We start from the raw sequence: 20,022 nt of genomic DNA on the forward strand, positions 1-20,022 counted from the left end.
ACAGCTGATCAGAGTTGCTTGAATTTCAGGTTGAAATCTGTAGAGCTTCAGATCGAGCGGCCAGACAAACATACAAACATATAAACATACATAAACATATAGGACCTTCATTTAAAAAGAACATTTTGCGTCTCAAAAAAGCAAAAATGTAAAGTAAACCTCCCCATTTTGGATACAAATACAAACTATGACACTGTTGAGACAGTTATTGCCCGGTTAAATAATAAAAAAAAGGCTTTTCAGATTAAATATGGGAGTAATAAAACCCTTGTGGCTGAGTTTATCCTCGGCTCTTCACACCGAACGCAGACCTCAGATCAGCTCCCCTCCCGGATGTGGGTCAGATCAGCCCAGAAAATCACAGCACTGCCTCGGATAATTAAGCCAAATCATTATCTTATCTCTTCCATATTCACACTCACATAAATCTGTGTTAACGTCTCCCCCCAAAACAATCATCTCCTAATTATGTGGAGGGTTGATTTTGACAAAAGACCCACGGTGCTGTGCTCTGGAAAACAGGCATCAACTGAGGCATAAAAAATAAAAATAAAATTATGATGAAGTAGAACGACAACAAATACCAAAACTGGGACATAAACCAAAATATGAAATGCGAGGAAGTATTATAAAACCATCTGACATTTGTCGTGTCATTATAGCGACGTCGAATCACTCGTTCAAATCAAAATGAAGGTGGAAAACACAAACTTGAGTCGCCATCTTGCTCTTCATCCTTGTGTTTGTGTGTGTGTGTGTGTGTGTGTGTGTGTGTGTGTGTGTGAGCGTTTCACCACATAAGGCCGCTGCTGTTTTTCACATTTTAAATTTATTCTCAAAAATACAAAACAAGGAAAATAAGTATATGTACACAAACACTATTAAAATAGAATATATATTGTACAAAATATTAACAGCTGTGTGTCGACTGAAGACGTGCCCCTATCTGGTCCTTTTGTCCTTGATGGCGTAGTGAAGGACTAACGGCTGAGCCTGCGGGACATGAAAAACAAAAAAACAGACTTTAATACAACATTTAAAGACATTTAAACGTTTAAAGTTACATAACATCCTGTTTACTGGTCAGTTAATAAAACTCGTTTTTCTTAATACGTAAAATTAGATATAATTTGGGCTGCACGGGAACGAAAGCCATCGCCCCGTTTCCGTTTTGCACATGTGCTTCTCTCATTTAGCTAACGCCGCTAATCCCAAGCGATTTAATGCGAAGCGCGGAGCCGAAGACGCTCCGTTTGCTTCGCTTTTGGGAATCCCGTCCAGGAAAACCTCTCCAAGCGGCGGAGAACAAAGGAAAAGCCGCTCAAAGTGTGAAGGAATGTATGAAATCTGCTGGCGCCGCTTGAAGCGAGGAGCCGAGCCGTACCTTGCCAAACCAGTACGAGAGCCACAGGCGCTTCATGGTCATGTGATCGGGCAGGGACTCGTTATTGAACAACATCTGGACCTGCAGGGGGGACGGACAGAGACCACACAGAGAGACATGATGGACAGTGTGATGGGACGGACACTCGCTGCTTCCTGCGTTTTGGCAGCCTGGTTGTCGCCGGCGTTGGGAGCCGATCGGGAAACAGGAAGCCTTCGCTCGCTGAGACTCAGACCGCGCGGGGGGTTTGTCTCGGCGGCGGCGGCTTTGATTCTGTTTTCCTGCAGCAACCAAGTGCAACTCCAACATAAACACCCTCTGTGACCTCGTAATGTCAAGATAAGCTCGAACCAAACTTATCAAAACACACTGGAGGTCCAAAATAATTATTTCCCCCGTCCATTAATCCATTAGGCTTTTTTTTTTTTCAATGAACTGATTAATCATTAAGTCTATAAAGCTTTAAAAATAATGACGTTTGCTCATGGCCGCTCAGCAGAGCCAGAACTGATGTCCTCATATTAGCTCCTTAGTCTGAGAGGCAGCCAATAAAAAAAAAAAAAAATATTAATCTTATAATGATATAAATGAGAAAGAATGCACATTTTAGGATCTTAGTGATCTGGAATCAGCAAATATTTGGCATTTCTTCTTGATGAATGATCAAAACAATCGATTATTGAAATTAGATTCCGTACATTTTCTGTCAATCCGACTGATTCGTCGTTTCAGAGGTTTTCTTTCGAGGAGTGAATTCACACAACCTGACAGGGAAACAGACGTTTGTGCCGACTCACCTGGTGTTTCTCCACGTTTAGCCGATGACAGAGGACTTTCCGCAGGTGTCGCACCTCCGCTCGCACCGAGCAGCGGACAAACTTCTGCTGCAGAGACGAGACAAAGCAACACGCTGAGAAACCCAGGAACAGATTTACTCCCCAAACCAAAGGGGCACCGTGGCATGGAGCCATCGATTCCCTTTTACTGTTTTTTTTTTTTGTTGTGCCAAGTCAGACTCACACACAAGTGATGGGACATTTTGACGGCAACAGAGAGTAATATTTAATCTGAGCTGCAGTTTCTTTACATCAAACAGACAAACGTGTTTCAGGTTCCAGCTCCGTCGCCTCTCCAGAAGACGAAAAAATCTACTGGGCTGCAAATTATTAAACGAAACCACTACTGTGCTGAATATCTTTGGATTGAGCCTTTAATTGTTGACGTGGTGTGGAAAAAGTCTGACACCACATTGAAAAAAAAAAAAAAAAAATCCAAAATTTGCCAACTTTAGCTATCTTTGACGTTGACTTTCCTTTCTTTACACGTTTGGCATTTTTCTAGCGGAAGTTATCAGCAGTTACCTGACCATCATTTACTCTGCATTCTGTCAATCTGTGATTTTAGTGGCAAAATGTGTGTATTCACAGTGTCTTAGGTTATTGGCTGGGAAAAACTACTTTGCCAGTAAAATGCCGATCTCAATTTACAATCCCCACATCGTGCTCAGCGTGCGCTCTGGTGGCTTTTTGATGTGAATCTGCATCTGGTTTGTAAGGAAATCTCTCTACGGGGCGTTCTGGCTCTATTTAAATCAAACTAGGGCGTGTTTACTCCGTCGGAGAGGTGGCAGCACGTGTTCACACCCACTGCCGCAGACAAAACGTGCACCGAGGTCTGCAGGACGAGCCGCCGGGACGCGGTCTGGTTCCAGGAAAACCCCGAGCGCAGGTTGTTCCAAGTCAAGCGCAGGTAGTGAACCGAACCCTGGTTTGGATGTTATTTGTGGGCTGAAAGCGAAGGTTGACACCTGTTGCTGCCAAAATGTGCATGTCGATTAATGCCTGTACACAGATACCCCCCCACCCGCCCACACACACACACACACACACACACACACACACACACACACTGTAATCAACCAGAGTGTGTGACCTTGTGCCGACTTGACTCCGAGTTCCTGCACAACAGAGACCGGATCCAAGCCCGAACACACGTCACGTAACACCAGTTCACACGTGGAAACACCGGTTTTATTTACATGCAACAAATTCGCCCTGCGGACTTTCTAATCTCTGGCTTTAAACTGATTTCAAGGATGAAATAACAGGCAAACAGGAGCCAGAAAACCGACACATTTTCATTTCCGACGCATTCACATTTTCACGATATCTGGAGAGAAAAAAATAAAATAAAAGGAGCCGGTTGTGCGCTGGCAGCCCTGACAACCTCGGTGGTTTACTGCGAGTTATTTCTCAGCCAAAGACCCTGTCACAGACTCTTCTATCTGTGGACTGGCCGCCGCCGGTGGACAGGAATACACCGTTAACTGGTTTATTCATGGCCGCGGGGGGATTCAGTTGCAGGGTATCAAAGGTTCATGTCAACAGCTTAAGGTGAATAAGACTTTACCGGCGGCGCGGCCGGATGCCGGGTTTACTCCGGCCGTGGACGTGTAACCAGTGGTAACTGTTGTGTAAAAGTCAACAAAACACACAGCTGCGTCTCCAACGCGGCCGCATCGCAGCCGTGCCTGCGACCGCGGCGAGGAAAGACGCTCGCTCAGGTTGTATTTCCGTATTAACGCCTGGTCCCACGGATCGGCCTGTCCGCGGGGTGGGAGCTTCTTATTTCGGCAAATAAACGCCCATCTCAAATGCCTTGTCAAAGCAGTCGCTGCGGGTGATTTACGTCCGCGCGAACAACCGCAGCGCGCACGATGTAAATATAGTATAATCCTGTGGGCAAATTTATGGTGGGTCCGAGAAGACGACTAAGCCTTCGCTTCGGTTAATGGGCTTGGCACTCGGCACCGGCAGATACTCTAAATTTAATAACGAGGATCCGGATCCCTGCACAGGAATAAGAAGGTATGGGAAACGGACGGACGGATGAGATCAGAGACGAAAAAATAAAGCCGAGTCAGAAAATCTCTTGGCCCAGGCGTTGATAAAAGACACCTAAAGTATGCAAACTGAATATTTTATGATCATTTTTATCCTCTGTTTAGTGTACCGCACTAATATAAGTGTGCATCGGTCTGAACGTGCAGATAAAAGAAGAATTTGACTCTCAAATGCCTCATCATTTTAGTTGGTAACACTACAGACTTGGATTTGAGACATACTGCAAACAGATATATGGCGTTTTTTTCAGCTTTCATAATCATAACACAGGCACTTCGGTGATTGCACCAACCTACAAACTCTAAATCAGGCTTTCTGCTGGGATTAAACGTCACATATCGTAACATGTTGTTCCTCTAACAAAAACTCAGTTTTTCCATCGACGTGAACCAATAACGCGGCCGCAGTATTTCAACAGCAGCTATACCACATTTTAATGTAATTTAATGTAAACATCCCCAACTAGGGCTGCAGGTTTTTCAGTCCCTGCTGAGATATAAGATGTTGTGAAGCCGCAGCAACGCCTTTTGCTCTGCCTGTCCGTCATAATTTGGTATAGTAAGATGGTTTTTACGGCGTTTCTGCCTCAGTGGACAGTGGACGGTGCAGAGACGGGCAAGTCCAGGTCAGTTTGGCTCTTCTTTGGCTCTTTGTTCAGCTACATTTCCGTTTTTTTCAAAAGAAGAGCAGGCGGTGATTCATCAGCAGCGAGCTCAGAGTTTATTAGCAGAAGTCGGGCCGTGTTCAGCGCGGGTGGTCGAGTCCCGTATCGCTCGATCATAAACAGATTACTAACAAAGTGCAGGCTGGATCGCTCAAAAACAAGAGCCACCTTCAGCTGCACCGACATTACAGTGAGGCTGTTCCACTCAAGTCAAGGCCAAGTCAAGTAACTCGACTTTCATTCCATCCAGCAGACAGAAGAACGATTTAACACTCCTCCTGGACGTCGGTGCGACATAATAATTACAGTTTGTGGCCAAAACTGCTGGAATTAAACTCAGATCTTTCATCGCCAAATAGACATGGGTACACTCAACCACTGAGCCACACTGAAGGGACTGTCAGCACCCAGAAAAATCTACATGACATGCAATGAAGGGTTAAAGTCACATTCAGACTATTTTCAAATCACTTTTAAGGGCTTTTATGACACTGAATTTGAGAAGGTGTGATACTTTTTCAAACTGTGACGGTGAAAACGTCTTCAGTGAATCTGAAATCTCTGGATCATAATCTGATGAGACTCCAGCAGGACCAGGAGCTCGTCGGCTCAGACATTTAAAGTGGAGGAGCTCCCTCTGCTGGCCGGCTCAGATCATTACAGCAGGAGTGAGCATGGTGTTCATTCTGTCTAACCTGAGATTGATTTAATCCCACTTTGCTCGTTATGCTCCTCTTCGTCTAAATTAATGGTTCGGTCAAAACGTTCCTGCCACACAAGAGAACTCAGCTTCTTCTACTAACAGTAGAGTCTGCTTTTATTTTCAGTTTACTGAGCCTGAAATAGAGCACCGATCTTTTTCCCCGGTGCCTGCACACTTTCACTACCAGGCTGCAGAAAATATCAATGCATCTGAATAAGAGCAGGCATACAGAAATACCACATGTAACTGTTCAATATGGAGAAAAACTAAAAAAACTGTTCAATACACACTCATCTGCTGGGTTACACACACATCCGCTGTGTGAGAGCCGTCTGACCGCACACTGAGCTCATGAGTTAATGAACATGCTGAAAGTATTTTTATATTTGCTTTAAATAGTCTAAGAAGCACTTTTGCTTTTGAAATTTATTTGTTGATTTCATATTGTTATCTCAAATTTCTCAATGAAAAAAAGGTAATTTTTTTAAGTTAATCTCCTTTTTAAATAAAAGTGTAGAATACGACCGCCGGCAAACTTGACAAAAAAAAAAAAAAAAAAAAAAAAACATCCAAGGCACACTGTTTGGTAGAAAAAAATGTTAAAGCCTTTATTATTACATTCAGCTCGTGCACCCCGGCATGTTTCAGAAGTTTGTGGGTCATATTCTACACAGGATGTTTATTTAAAAAGGAGACAAACTTAAAAATATATATGTTTTCCATTGATCCTACCCTCTGCAAAGACCACCTGACTCCTGTTTGCCTGATTAAGGAGCCACGCAGCGCTCCTGATGCCCTCTATTCTCACGTGAAATTTTTTTTTTTTTTTTTTTGCAGATAAGACAAAATGCAGAGAATATTGGAAAGGGTGTTTTTTTCTGTCTAATGTACAAAACAAACCGAACCGAGACAGTGACTCAAAAACTGCGATAACAACCGAACCGAGGGTTTACTGAGCCGAGATGCTGTGCAACAGTGGAGTGTGCAATCACAGCTCCAGTAAGAAAAAAATGTTAAATTAGATGCAACAGCACCTCATTCTGCTCTGATCAGTTTCTGACAAAGAATTTACTGATGGTTACTAAACACATCAGTCTGTCAAATTCAGCTTCGTCATCAAAACACTGGAGTCCTCTTCAGGTTTCTCACTCTGTCAGATATCAAATTTTTTTCCAGGACTAAAATGTTAAGACTGCCACTATCCATCTACACGTGATATGACTGTCAAATACATGATCGGTGAATGAGCAGCTGCTTTTTTCATGGATTTTGGAAAACAAACTTTTCCAAATTCCATGACTTTCCAGAAATTTCCCGACCCGTGGGAACCCCGGCCTTTGCACGGACGGAGCTGCGGTTGTGCGGCTGCATTTCTCACCAGACACTTTTATGTGTTGCTTGTTATTGCATGCCAAGAGTGTTTAGCACCCAGGCCAGGGGTGCTGCGTTCACACACTGACACTGAGGGAAAACCATCTGAGCCCCGACTCAGAAAAGAACAACTACGCTGGCATTATTTTTACTGCCTGGTATTCCAAGCAATTTAACACAAAGGCTGTAAATTATATGCAAATCCTATGTGATCAGGGTCTGCTTTCAATAAAAATGTTGTGGCTGTGCAATGCTTTGGAGTGGCTTTTCTGTTTCATTTGCCGTCCTCGAGTCTCAGATCCGAGCACAAACCACCGCCGAGAGCAGAACCGAGTCAACATCTTGACCCTCCGGCTTTCTGATGGAGGTCTAAAACACCAAAACACTTTCTCATACCACTTCAATGTGTCCCATCATCAAGAAACGAGGCAAAGAGAGAAAATAAATTAACAAAAAAGAGACTGAGACTTTAAATGCACCCTGGAAACTGAGAGAGATAACAAAACAAAACCTATCAGGCAGTTTATCGGTTCTCATGACTTACCTGAAGAGTAAGTTTCGTTTTGTCTTTCCCAGCGAGAGATGAACTGCATGGACAAAAAGAAAACACAAAAATAAGACTTCTAACAGATTCACAACTACGTCAAATTTACATTCTAAGAACTGCAACCGGCATTCTGCAGTTAGCTGATTTCCAGCTTTTAAAAGGCAATCTAAAAAAATAAACACAGGCATGCATGTAGGGATGGAATGACAGGATTTTATCGCGGATCACAATAATAAACGCTCACAAAAAGTTAATCATGGTGAATTTCCATTATCAGAAAATTGGGATAATTCCATTGAAAAAGCTGCCTTTCTTGCAGTCCTTCATTGTTGTGGTGTTGGAGGGAGTCTGAGCAGGTCCTTGTTTGTTTTTTTGCTAAAAAGGATGCTGACTAAAAAGGTGTGTGTCTGAACTAAGATGCAATAAAAATATTAGTTTCTTAACAAAATGTGAGGTAAAGTGGTTCCAGTGTGTTTTAGTGCCATTTTAAGAGTTTGAAGCATATTCTCATGATTATCGGGATAATTTATTTTGTCCAGGTTAATCGTGACATGGAATTTTTATTCAGTCCCACGCCAACATGCATCCCTTTGGCCTCTCACAGCAGAAACAGAAACAGAAACAGAGCAGAGCAGAGCTCACCTTTGCCTTTCTAGACAGAGAGAAACCTGCTCGTCGTATCTGTAGAAATGGGCTTTCGAATGGTCAAAGCTCGTGTACGGTAATCCTGTCGAATCAGGCATCGCATCTGGGAAAGAGAAAAATAGGGTTCAAGATTTTCAAATTAAAGGACACATTGATCACCATGTTGTAAAGCATTTCATGGATAAGACTGGACAGGCCACAAATCAGCAGCCAAACGCCGGTGAATTTTGACTGTTTCCAAAAGTGAGTCGGTGTATCACTTCTCGGTTTCATGTACTCATCGTCAGTGAACATTCTCAATCTCAGCCAACCAGCTGCACCATGACTTTCTCATCATTCATCACTGTGGCTGGTGGAGAAGTTAGTTTCCAGCTTTTCCAAGCTGCTGTAAACACTCCTGGTCTGCAGAGCCTGCAGACCGGGAGTCCAAATCCACTTTTGCTATTTTAACTGCAGAGAAAAGGGATATCTGCTGTTTTAACGGTGGACAAAAGGCTGAGCTGCTCCAGGCACCTGGTTCTAAAGGCTTGTCCTGAGTCTCTTCATTAATCCTGGCTGTGTTTTGGGCGTAACATGCAGTAAACCAATCAGAGCGCCGTCTCCCATCCCCTTTAACAACCAGGTGTGTCACACCTTGGTGGGCTGCTGTTCTAATGGAGGATTCTCCAGGTAAGAAGGAAGGAGACGGATCTGCTCGTGCACCGAGTGAAAGCTCCCGAGCAGATCATCTACGGCGACAGCAGGACTCCATCTGAGCTCCCTGAGGTGAAGCAGCGTCCCTGTGTGTGGGACAAGCAGAGCGGACGCTCGCCGGCGCCCCCTATGGAGGCCACCATCACTGTCTGATAATGAGCTTCACATAGCAGAGAAACCTGCAGCACTGACCTCAGAGCTGCTGTTTGCTGCTCAGTCACTTTCAGCTGCCTTAAGACAGCAGTGCAGCTCAGAGGGACTTTGCTGTTGCTTTGCGTTGGTGTAAGATGGAGCCTTCTGTGTCACAGGAAGTGATGCATGTTACATTTCCAGTTTGTTTGGAATAAACAGAAGAAGAAGAAGAAGAAGAGGTGGGTAGATGCATGAGCAGCGACAGCCACCGAAGAGAAACTCACACTCCATCAAGAGGTAAACCAAGCCCCGCCCACACTGTTTGACTGACAGGTGACAGGAAGTACAATGCAGAAAACACCACAGCAAGCACTAAAGATATTACAAAACTTAATCATTAAATCAATAATTTAAAAAACCCACAAACTTCCACCTTCATGCCAAGATAAAACAAATGTACTCACCGTCTCCTGCAGGCTGGATAACTCTCTCTAACCCACGGGACTGATAAAACTCCTTAATTCTTTTGTCTTCACCTGTTCAAAGACAAACATGGATTTTATTCGGCTGATCTTTCGCCTCTGTCGCTTCACGCTGTCTGTTCGTGAGGCGGCACTTCCTCTGACTTACTTTCTTGCAGTCCAGGCACCAGTTTGTAGACGATGTCTTGCATGACTCGATCCAGTTTCAGGTTGAGTAAAGGCTGCGTTTCGTGGATTTTGATGTTGCACATGGGACAGTATTTGCTCGTTTGAAGGTATTTCACGATACAGCTTTTGCAGACTAGGCGGGGAACACAAACAGAGACGCAGAATTCATTTTCATTTGAACGCTGCAAACCAGCAGCAAAAAAAAAAACACAGACCACAACCTGACACAGAGACAACACGAGACCAGACACTCACAGGTGTGCAAACACTCTGTAATCGTCGTCGCGTCGATGAAGTATCCCGCACAAAGGTAGCAGACGATGTGTTCGTTCAGGTCCTTGATCTTCAACTTGACCTCCTCCTGCAAACAGCAACAGGTGAAACTTGATTCATTTATTTATTTGCTAGACAGATGATGACCATGCCTCTCCTTTTCCAGCACGGCACAGCTTCACTTCCATGAAAATGCACACATTTATAGCTGGAATATGGTCGCTAATCTGGAGTAGGGCTGACACGATAACAGAAATTCAGCAGCCGATACCAAAACCAGTGAATTTCGACGATACTGCAGTAAAATCTGTTGAACATTCAAGTATTTAAGCCTTCAAGTATTTAAAACGAACAATAAATCAGCTGTGCTTAAATAACTTTTTAGATTACACAGAATTTCAACTGCAGTATCCAGCAGAGACATGAGAAAAATATGGAGATAAACAGGCTTCTACATAATCTTAAAAACGACTATTTAATGGGAAACTTGGATGGAATCGTTTGCATATTTTGTTTTTTGTGAATTTATTATCATCCCCTGAGCATCCGGAGTGCAAAATCCCTGCACGCATGACTCTCGCTGTGTTTCTTCTGGACGAGCCGAGGCCAAGCTGCCGTCTTCCACGTGTGTGTGTGTCTCTTCTTCAAAGGACTAAATTTAAATAAATGCATCGGGTCCCTGCGGTGCCACAGAAAAACAGGTGCCATCGGATTTTCGGCATCAATTTGTTATCAAAGTATCGGTTCTCGTGACTAATCTCAATCTTGATCACTAATCTGGAGCACCGAGAATTAAGGTCCAGGATGTTTTTAGTTTAAAAATCACTATGTGCTCACTGCAAGTAGAGATATCAATCACAAGTTTCTTCATGATACGACAGTTTATCAATTCTTTGGATCTTCTTATAATCACAAAGTCAGGCCTCGATGTGTTTTTGATTTGATTGAATTCCGGGGCGTCCGATGGACACGAAATCTTTATGTCCGTTTGACACGATCAGTCTCATCACAACGGTGTCTTTCTGTTTCAGCTGCTGCACCAGGTTTGTCAAGTTACCTGAGTATTTTGTTTAAGATTATTATTTTTGGGGGGCTTTTCCACTTTATTGGATAGTGACAGTGGACAGAGACAGGAAAGGCAGCATGCAGAGCAGCAAACGGCCCGGGCTGGGATTCGAACCCGGGACGCTGCGGTCAGGACAAGAAGGACGCGCTCTACCAGGTGAGCCCGAGACTTTTCTCTAATCCGGCCTTTGTGTCATCAGTCGATCCGTCTTTTCTCTAAAATCCAGAATATTTCCACTCTGCTGATTTACTCGCGAGAGGGAAGTGAATCCTTGTTGTCTATTTCTTGGCTGCCGCTCTCCGCCCAGCGCTGGCACTTTCTGAGCGTTCAGGAAGCCGGGGCGCTCGGACAGAAACGTCGATACAGCCGTGCCACGGGAATTTCAAAATAAAGGCATATCTCTAATACGCTGATATGGATCGATGCTTTCAAGTAAGTATCGATTACACAGGATCGCGGATTATATTAGACCAGGGGTGTCCAATCATGTGCCATGGAGGGCCAAGAGGCTGCAGGTTTTCAATCCAACCAAGACCTCCACCAGGTGATTTCACTGATTAGTTCCTCCTTCCTGATACAAGGTGAGGTGATCAGTGAAGTCACCTAGTGGAAGTCTTGGTTGGAATGAAAACCTGCAGCCTCTTGGCCCTCCATGGCACATGATTGGACACCCCTGTATTAGACGTTTGAAACCACCAGGCGTCACCAACCCGTTCATATTCATTTTCACCGTTTTTTTGCGTTTCAAAAATAAAATCTGCGGCTGCCGGCGCTGCTCGGCTGTGAACCGCTGCAGCATCTGGTTCACATATCCTCCGCCATGTTTTATTAGGACGAGTAAACAACTATGAATTATGAGACGTGTTTGAAACTACTATATTTTACAAGTGCAAAACAATGGAGCAGAGGCAGTTTGTTAGCGACTGCCTGGGATTTTTTATGTTTTGTTTTTCAAATCCTTTTCGGTTGTGAAAGGAGGTTCGTTAAAAAAAAAAAAAAAAAAAAAAAAGGAGGCACAGTAAGCTTTGGCATCCTCTTACAACTTTTCCGTTTTGTGATCTTTTTTTTTTTTTTTTTTAAAGAATTACTGCTGGCTTACTGCTGATTAATTTTAATGCTCAAACTCATACTGAACTCTCAAATTAAACTGTAAAAAATAAACAAACAGAGCAGTGTTGAAGCTCTGTGCTCCTGCTTCAGAGATGAGTTTTGCAGCTTTTTCTTCCTTTTTTAATTTCTTCAATGCTGAATGTAATAAGTTAAGGATTCCATAACACACAGCTGATGACCTTTGACCTCACTATGGGGGCAAGAGGGAAAACTTTCCCTAGCAATAAAGTATTAAACCATCATTATGAGGACACTGACCGGAGCTGCGGGTGCGATTTAACAGGAAAACCCAAGCTCTGCTCTCCGGCTGCCGGTGGACACGAGTGGCTGCACGATTATCGATTTAATTTTTTAATCGGTTAGTGATAACAGTTTAGCATCACCGAGCGCTCTGAAGCAGAAACCTGGAGGCGAGACGGCCAGGATGTCGCTGCACTTTGCTGCATTTCCTGTTGCAAACTGGAAACTGATGCGATGTTGTGCTCATAAACAGGAAAATCAGATCCACTCAGGTATCGCATATTTTAAAATCGGTCTTTCTTACTGAAATGGTTTAAAATAAAAAGACACCGGCATCACATGAAACTAGACGACTAAAGGAATCACCTGACAGCAAACAGGTCACATCAGGTTGTCAGCAAGGAGGATAAACTTCGTGAGGGAAAATCTAACAAGCCCATTTCCAGTCCCTTGACCTCTGACCTCCAGATGTGTGAATGAAAATGGGTTCTCTCCCCTTTGCAGACACGCCCACCTTCTGCTAATCCCATGCAGTTTGGGCCACAAAGCCTGCAGTCCACATGTGTTCTTGTGGCCTGTTGTAAAATGGTGTGTGTGTGCAGACTGGGGCCTAAACAGTCTTGGAGCTGCATCAGTTGGCTTTGACTGGAAAGCTGAGACTCTTGTGGATTCAACGAGCCACATTTGATTCCTGTGTGATGATGTTGGCCCCCGTAGCAGCCGTTTCACCGCAGTGCAGAGACTTTATTTATTAAAACTCAAATCACCGTGTAAACCCGCGGTGAGCTTCAGGAGAATCACAGCCTCGTCAAACTTTACAGCAGAATTTCACAAAAACACGAATCGCAGTAAATCTGAATGTCGGATCGGGAGATAAACCTCAGCCCAGCCTGACCGCTGCAGGACCCCCTCCTGTCTCCACCTGTCCTGTCCTGTCCCGGCCAGGTGCGCCTCGGTAAACACACCTGACCCCCCGCGGGACAGTTCTGCCTAAATAAAAGAGTAAATAAACTGATTTTAAATGGAAGTGCGCGCAGGTTGATTTATTTACACGAGCCTGTGTGCAGATGCGAATCCATGTGAGCAACACACACACACACACACACACACACACACACTTCATCACAGCAGCGGGGGGAGAGAGAGAGAGGGAGAGCAGCGCAGCGGCCGCACGGTCCCGCACCGTCCCGCACGGCTCGGTGCGTGTGAACCGGAAGCGAGCCCGGATCAATACCGATCAATCGATCCGTGATCTGAGCGGAAGGAGCGGGTGAGCGAGCGGGGTTTTGGCACGCTGGGCGCGCGGCTCCGGCGCTGCGAGAGAACAACACGGGTGGACTCCCAGCCTCCGCGCATGCGCAGCGGCGGCTTGTTTCGCAGCGCTCGGCTCTCTCTCCATCAGTCCTCCGCCGCGGAGCTCGGGCTGCCGGCCGCTTCTAACCCCCTCCCGCGGCCCTCTGACCTCCGGCCCGCCGCCACCGGACGCCGAACCCCTCCAGTAAAAGCGCCGCTTACCTCGTTCCTCAGCGGGTCGAGTTTGTAGACGGACTGTAGCTGATTTCGTAGCCGCATCGCTATGGCCATCGGACCTTGTTCCGCCATCTTTGGGAATTCTGCTTACTTCCGGGTAATCCGGAAGTAGGCTTTTTCAGCAGGCTCGCGGGAGGCGATTTTTTCTTTCATAGGATGGCGACGACGTGACCTAATTGACATGCATTCATCCTCCACAGCCTTTCTCTAATTTTAGCCATAACCAGCTTATGCACGTAATCCTATCGAAATATTTAATTATTTATAATATTACAATCAGACCGACAGGCTTTGCAGAAGACATGACCGAGTTCAGGATCAGAAATAGTTTATTGATCCCTGAAGGGAACCTGCATGGCTCAGCTGCAGTCGCTCAAATTCTCAAGAATATTTTGTAGGCATTAGTTAAATTATAAGAAACCTAAAAGGAAATGAGAAATACAAAAATATGTGCAATAGAAATTTGTAAAAAAAAAAAAAAATCCTGGTGAGTTGCAGATAGAAATAGAAACTGCTCGGTCCACTTTTACTTTATTTGCAGGTGTATTTGGATTTTTTTTTTTTTTTTTTTTTTTTTTTTTTTTGTTTACATGGCTTACCATCCAGCCCTGACATTTTAACAACAGATAAGTTAGTTGGCCTGTTGAATCAGGTTGTGGGTTGCCAGGTTGTGCTGACAGATGCTTAGCAATAGTGTGTAGTGTGTGAATTGTGTGTGTGTGTGTGTGTGTGTGTGTGTGTGTGTGTGTGTGTATTGAGACAATCTGGCAACTTGGGTAATGTCGGACACACATGTTAAACTTATGGATCCATGTGTGATGATTATTGATAATAAAGTTTGGGGGTCATGAAGATCATGAGAGTTTCCCGGGAAAAACAACAAAACGGAGAGGCAATATTTTTTTCCTAGGATGGTGACGGAATGACCTAATTGACACATTCAGTTTCCCCAATCTTAGCCATAACCCATTTATATCTAACCCAAATCTCAACCAATACACCAAAAATGACCAAAAAAAAAAAAAAAAAACAATCTCCATCGCTATCCTAGCAAGTGGGATGTGAAAATAAGACCCCTCAAATTAGAACCCATTTTTATTTAATTTACATTTTCTGTAACTGTTGTAAATTTCACATTAAAGTGAAATCAGATGGATTAAATTAACTTCAGTTATTACACATGCTTTAGAAACAAAATATATAAAAAGCTGCATTCATGAGAAAATATGATAAGCAAGCGGTTTCCACACTGAGAATGTCGTTTTTTTTTAAAAGGTTTCACCATCCGTTCCGAAAACTGAATCCCACCTGCAGTACAAAGAGTTAGATTTAAAAAAATCTCCATCTTAACAAATCATTTAGTGTCATCGGGGTTACAGATTTACACTTGTTCCCAGACAAATGCCTTTAAACAAGTGACACTGCACTGGAAACAGGTGGGATTATCTCATCCCACTCACAGATTATTTTAACCTCATCTGAAGAAATACAGGATTTTAAGGCTGGATTAGTCTTGTCAGGATGGAGATGTTGAGCAGATGACAGGTAGGAACTAACGGAGGCTTAGATTCAGATCCAGAGGAGAGTGAAGGCCAGCGGACACACCGGGTTGAGTTCATCAGTCCTCAGTTTTAATCCTTAACTCCAAATTACGGCCACTTTATTATCAGTATATATTATATTATGTTAATTAAAATCCTGTAAAACAGTTAAACCCCTAAGACAACCTTCATGGAAACCGCCTGGTGAAGATTAAAATTGTTTTTGCCTGTTTCACCCCTCTTGACTTTTGCTTTAGTCTTTATATTGTTGATTCATTTCAAGCTTCTCTCCTCTGCCTATAAAAGCTCCACATCACATTTAACTTTTTTTAAAATAAGGAAGCACAGCAGGTTAAAGGTCAGGTCTCGTTTTATCCACCTGTCATAACGATCTGTCGGCACTAGAGGGCACTGCAGGCACACCGTTCAATCAAAAGGTGCACAGCGTTTGGTGTCTGCTGACGAACAATAACAACAATAAAAAAAAAAAAAAAAAAAGTATTTAATTCAGTCAATATGCACCTAATTATTAATTACTAATTCACATATTAGCATCATTATATTCCTAAATAACACAGTAGGAGCGTCTGGGAGAGAAGAAACGTCTTAGTGTCACAAGCTGTTTTGGGTTTTTTTTTTTTTGCACATTATCTGAGAGTAAATATCCATCACAGCCGCTCCTCGTGCACAGAGGCCGGCCTCTTCTGGTATCCCATCATGCACTTTTTGACCTGCACTCTTTGGTTAAGTATAAGTGCACTAAAAGATGTATATGTGTGGATATATTTTAATGCAATAATATATCTATGAAGACCTACAAAAAAAAAAAAAAAAAAAAAAAAAGTCCCAGTAGGAGTGTCAGTGTGGCTGCAGCATGGCTGTTGTGCAACGGGGGGAAACCCTGTTAGACTGTCAGTAAACCCTGAACACACCACACAACACACACCCACACACACACACACACCCTGAACATCTGCACACAGCAGCCTGGTGAAGTGTGTGCAGCGTCCTCGTTTGTTCCTTCAGTAAAAGCACACCAGTATTCCCAGTGAAAAGTAAAAATGGTTAAATTATGGATGCATTAACCCGTAATAAGTATTTTAATGTTGCAGCTCGGACCGTTTCACATCCTGTTGGCTGTGGTTTACACACTGACAGTGCAGCACCTCTGATGTTTTGCATGGAAAAGCTTCTTCTGCAGAGGAACTCGTAGCTTCAGCCGTCAAGATAATTGTAGTGCAGGGAGAAGGACAAGATCTCCCTCTGAAATACGGTGCAGCCTCATAAAAAAAAAAAAAAAAAACCTTCAAAACTGGACTGAGGAGCAGCACCGCAGGAAATGAACTTAGTTACTGAGTGACTTCAGGTGATCAGTGATGTGCGACCTCCACCACGGTGCATAAACAGCAGGTAGAGAGAGAAAAGAAAAAGAGCTCAGCTGCTCTTTGAGGTCTAAAATGAATTTAACAACCAGCGCATGTTGCAGCAGTTTGCTTTCTGCATGCTCACAGAAAGATAAAACTATAAATTTAATACCTGTGTATGGCAAAACAGCCCAGATATTACCAATGAACACATACAAAAAAAATAGCTAATTACAAAAATTACAAAAACAAATGATCACCAGCCCTCTGTGTACTCCAAAGAGCACGCTGTATAATGGATTAAAAAACAAAAATGCATATAAATCACAGACATAAGTTCATTTTTAATCCTCTTTCATTCCTTTGGGGTGATATTTTGGCCATTTTGCCTCACATGGGTATTTAAACTCCATGTAAACCTGAGGTGTTTTGGTAAATTACTGAAATGTGCCGGTTTTGGTTAAAATTGCATATTTTATTTTGTCCATTGACCTCAAAGAACAGCTGAACGTATTTCTCCACTTCCATATAACAGCTCATTTCTGTTCATTTTGCCCCAGCTGGCATTTAAATCCATGTAACCTGCATCAGTGTGATTCTGCCACAACACACTGATAATTTATGGCCTGTAACTTCCTCTATATCGCTTAATCTATTTCTTTTTTATTGAAAAGATCCCATTAACTGATGACATGGCGGTCCACAACTCCATAAAAAAAATTGGCGGCCTCATTTGTTGTGTTATTTTACAAAATATTAGGCATATTAATACATTTCAACACACTCCTGTCTGTCTGACACAATAAATCTTTTGCAGCAAAGTTAGAAAGGATCTTATGACTGAAGTGTTGGCAGTTTGACTCCTCAGGCTGTTTGGAAAAAGCTTGTGTGTGTGTGTGTGTGTGTGTGTGTGTGTGTGTGTGTGTGTGTGTATGTGTGTGTGCACAGGGGAGGGGTTTCTCTCCCCTCCCTCCCCCAGTGGCCAGCAGCAGAGGGCTGTGGTTGCACTGGGCAGCTCCCAGACCTAAATATGAGTAAGTGTGTGTGTGTGTGTGTGTGTGTGTGCATGTGTGTGTGTGTTGCAGCAGGGTGTCGCTGTGAAAGAGTGTGTGTGGCTTCAGCAAACGTTTCCCTGCATAATTCTGTGGTTTATTTATTTGGGGTCGAGTCTGAAGAGAGCAGTCTGCATTGTGTTCTCAGTCTCGTGCTTTCACAGCAATCCGAGCTCTCGTGTTCGTGTGCGTGAAACAGATCTGCACTGCAAAAAATATCAGGCCTAACCCGTCACTGAGTCTCACATGGGGCCTCAAAATCCTGTTTTTCTGCAAACAAGGTCAAAAACCCACCGGTGGGATGAGATAATCCCACTTGTTTCCGATGCAGTTTCATTTGTTTCAGGAATTTTTCTAGGAACAAGTATGAATATGCTGAAAAAGGCAGATCAACCCACTGGGATCAAGGAATTGACACAGAAAAAAACAAGTTAGCATTGTAAACAAGTGAGATTATCTATTGTATTTTTTTTTATCTATTTATTTTTTACCTTAACTTGAGAACAAACAAGATTTCACCACTAAGGATGAGCCTGGATGATTTGTTGATAGTTGCATATGGATTTGTTAATTGATATTTTTTACAGTGTGGAGCTCTGGCTCAGACCAGGGCTAGAGCCAGTTTATTTTTCCACAAAGTGATTCCTCGATTATCTAATTATGGAGTGAATAAAAACTTACAAGATGTAGGAAAATTAATTTTTAAGACGGGGAGAGGAGACGCTGCGGGGCTGCTGGCCGCGGCGGAGGTGCAGCTGAATTAGCCTCTCCCGTGTTTCAACAGGTCGGCTTAATGGCATTAAACGTGAAGATGTGCTTGATCCCCCCCAGAGGGCTTCCAACCTGCGGACCACCCAAACTCTGCCGTCCCAAACAAAGAGCTGCCCTTCAGTCATGTCGCTGTAACGGAAATGAGTGGCAAGTTTCTCCTGTTCCCACCAACTGACTGACTACATAAATTATATATATATATATTTACATTTGTGTGTGTGTGTGTGTGTGTTTTTGTGACTGTTCAGTCTGACATGTATGTTGTGATGACGGGCATCTGTCAGTGATCATTAACAACACTCATAATCTGTGCAGTTTGGGATGTTGCCATTTCTGGAGGGTATAATAAAAAATTTTGAACCCACACTGCAAAAAAAAAAAAAAAAAAAAAAAAAATGTACATCATATTCATGGTTAAAAATTAAAAATTAAAAAAAATATTTTTCTATAAACAAGGTAAAAAAAAAAAAAAAATCTGACAGTGGGATGAGATACTCCCAATTGTTTCCGACACTAATCAGCTTGTTTCCAGAAATTTCTTGAATCAAGTGTCATTTTTTTTTTATCCTAGTAGCTGATCTGTCAGATTTTGCTTTGTTTCAACATATTTTTACATGTTTCAAAAAAAAAAAAAAAAATCCCAAAACAAGTGAAAATGCACTGGAAACAAGTGAGATTATCTAATCCCACTGGTAGATTTTCTACTTTATTTGAAGAAAAACTACATTTAAACTAAACGACTAAATTATTAAGATGGAGATTTTTTTGAAGGGTTGATTCCATTTTTTTTTTTAATCACACCATCACACCACCTAAATGCCTGGTTAAATTGGTGGGTTTTTTTGCAGTGTGTTGCCTAATAACGCCGGCCTGATGCACTCATGAAAACTCCATTCATGCCTGAAAATGTTTACATTCGCTGCCTCATTCATCGGCGGGACTCCGACACACACCGAGCACCAGACCCACTCCACACTCACTCCCAATATAAATCGGGGGATTGAACCGCCGTGCCAGCGATACACTTCACTATTGGCAGAGATTGTTTTTTTTTTTTTTTTTTTTTTTTTTTTTTTTTGAGGTTGAGGAGCCGTTGTGATCAGTCTCGCTTCACTGAGCCTTCATAGTCGGGCCTTGTGTCCCCCGCTGTCTGCCATTTCCTCTTGCCGTGTAACGTCTTATCTGCCGGGGCTGCGAGGTCACTGCTTATCTGATTGACAGGGCTTTGACTCCACAGCAATATCCAAATAACCTGAGGGCCTGGAGGCGCAGGAGGATCACAACATGGTGAAATCCACCAGAGAGAGAGAGAGAGAGAGAGAGAGAGAAGAAAAGAGAGAGAGCCGGCGAGGAGGCAGAGGATAAAGATGGATCCAAGCCTTT

The 20,022-nt window shown here is 43.2% G+C and overlaps 1 protein-coding gene across 2 annotated transcripts; it reads right to left on the minus strand.

Moving 5' to 3' along the window:
- Positions 1–810: 810 nt before the first annotated feature.
- Positions 811–14,044, minus strand: pcgf1 (polycomb group ring finger 1). Of its 2 annotated transcripts, none has more exons than XM_030062809.1 (9): positions 13,897–14,044; positions 9,948–10,053; positions 9,673–9,825; positions 9,507–9,578; positions 8,215–8,320; positions 7,570–7,612; positions 2,182–2,265; positions 1,385–1,465; positions 811–993 (listed from the first exon to the last, which is right to left on the minus strand). In XM_030062809.1, the coding sequence occupies exons 1-9, from the start codon at positions 13,981–13,983 to the stop codon at positions 943–945; spliced, it is 783 nt and encodes a 260-aa protein (XP_029918669.1). In that variant the 5' UTR covers positions 13,984–14,044; the 3' UTR covers positions 811–942. The 2 variants fall into 2 exon arrangements, with proteins under 2 accessions (XP_029918669.1, XP_029918668.1); XM_030062808.1 differs by having other exon boundaries at positions 2,182–2,268.
- Positions 14,045–20,022: the final 5,978 nt, after the last annotated feature.

This window comes from Myripristis murdjan, chromosome 10 (assembly GCF_902150065.1).
Source record: "Myripristis murdjan chromosome 10, fMyrMur1.1, whole genome shotgun sequence".
Classification (NCBI taxonomy): Eukaryota; Metazoa; Chordata; class Actinopteri; order Holocentriformes; family Holocentridae; genus Myripristis; species Myripristis murdjan.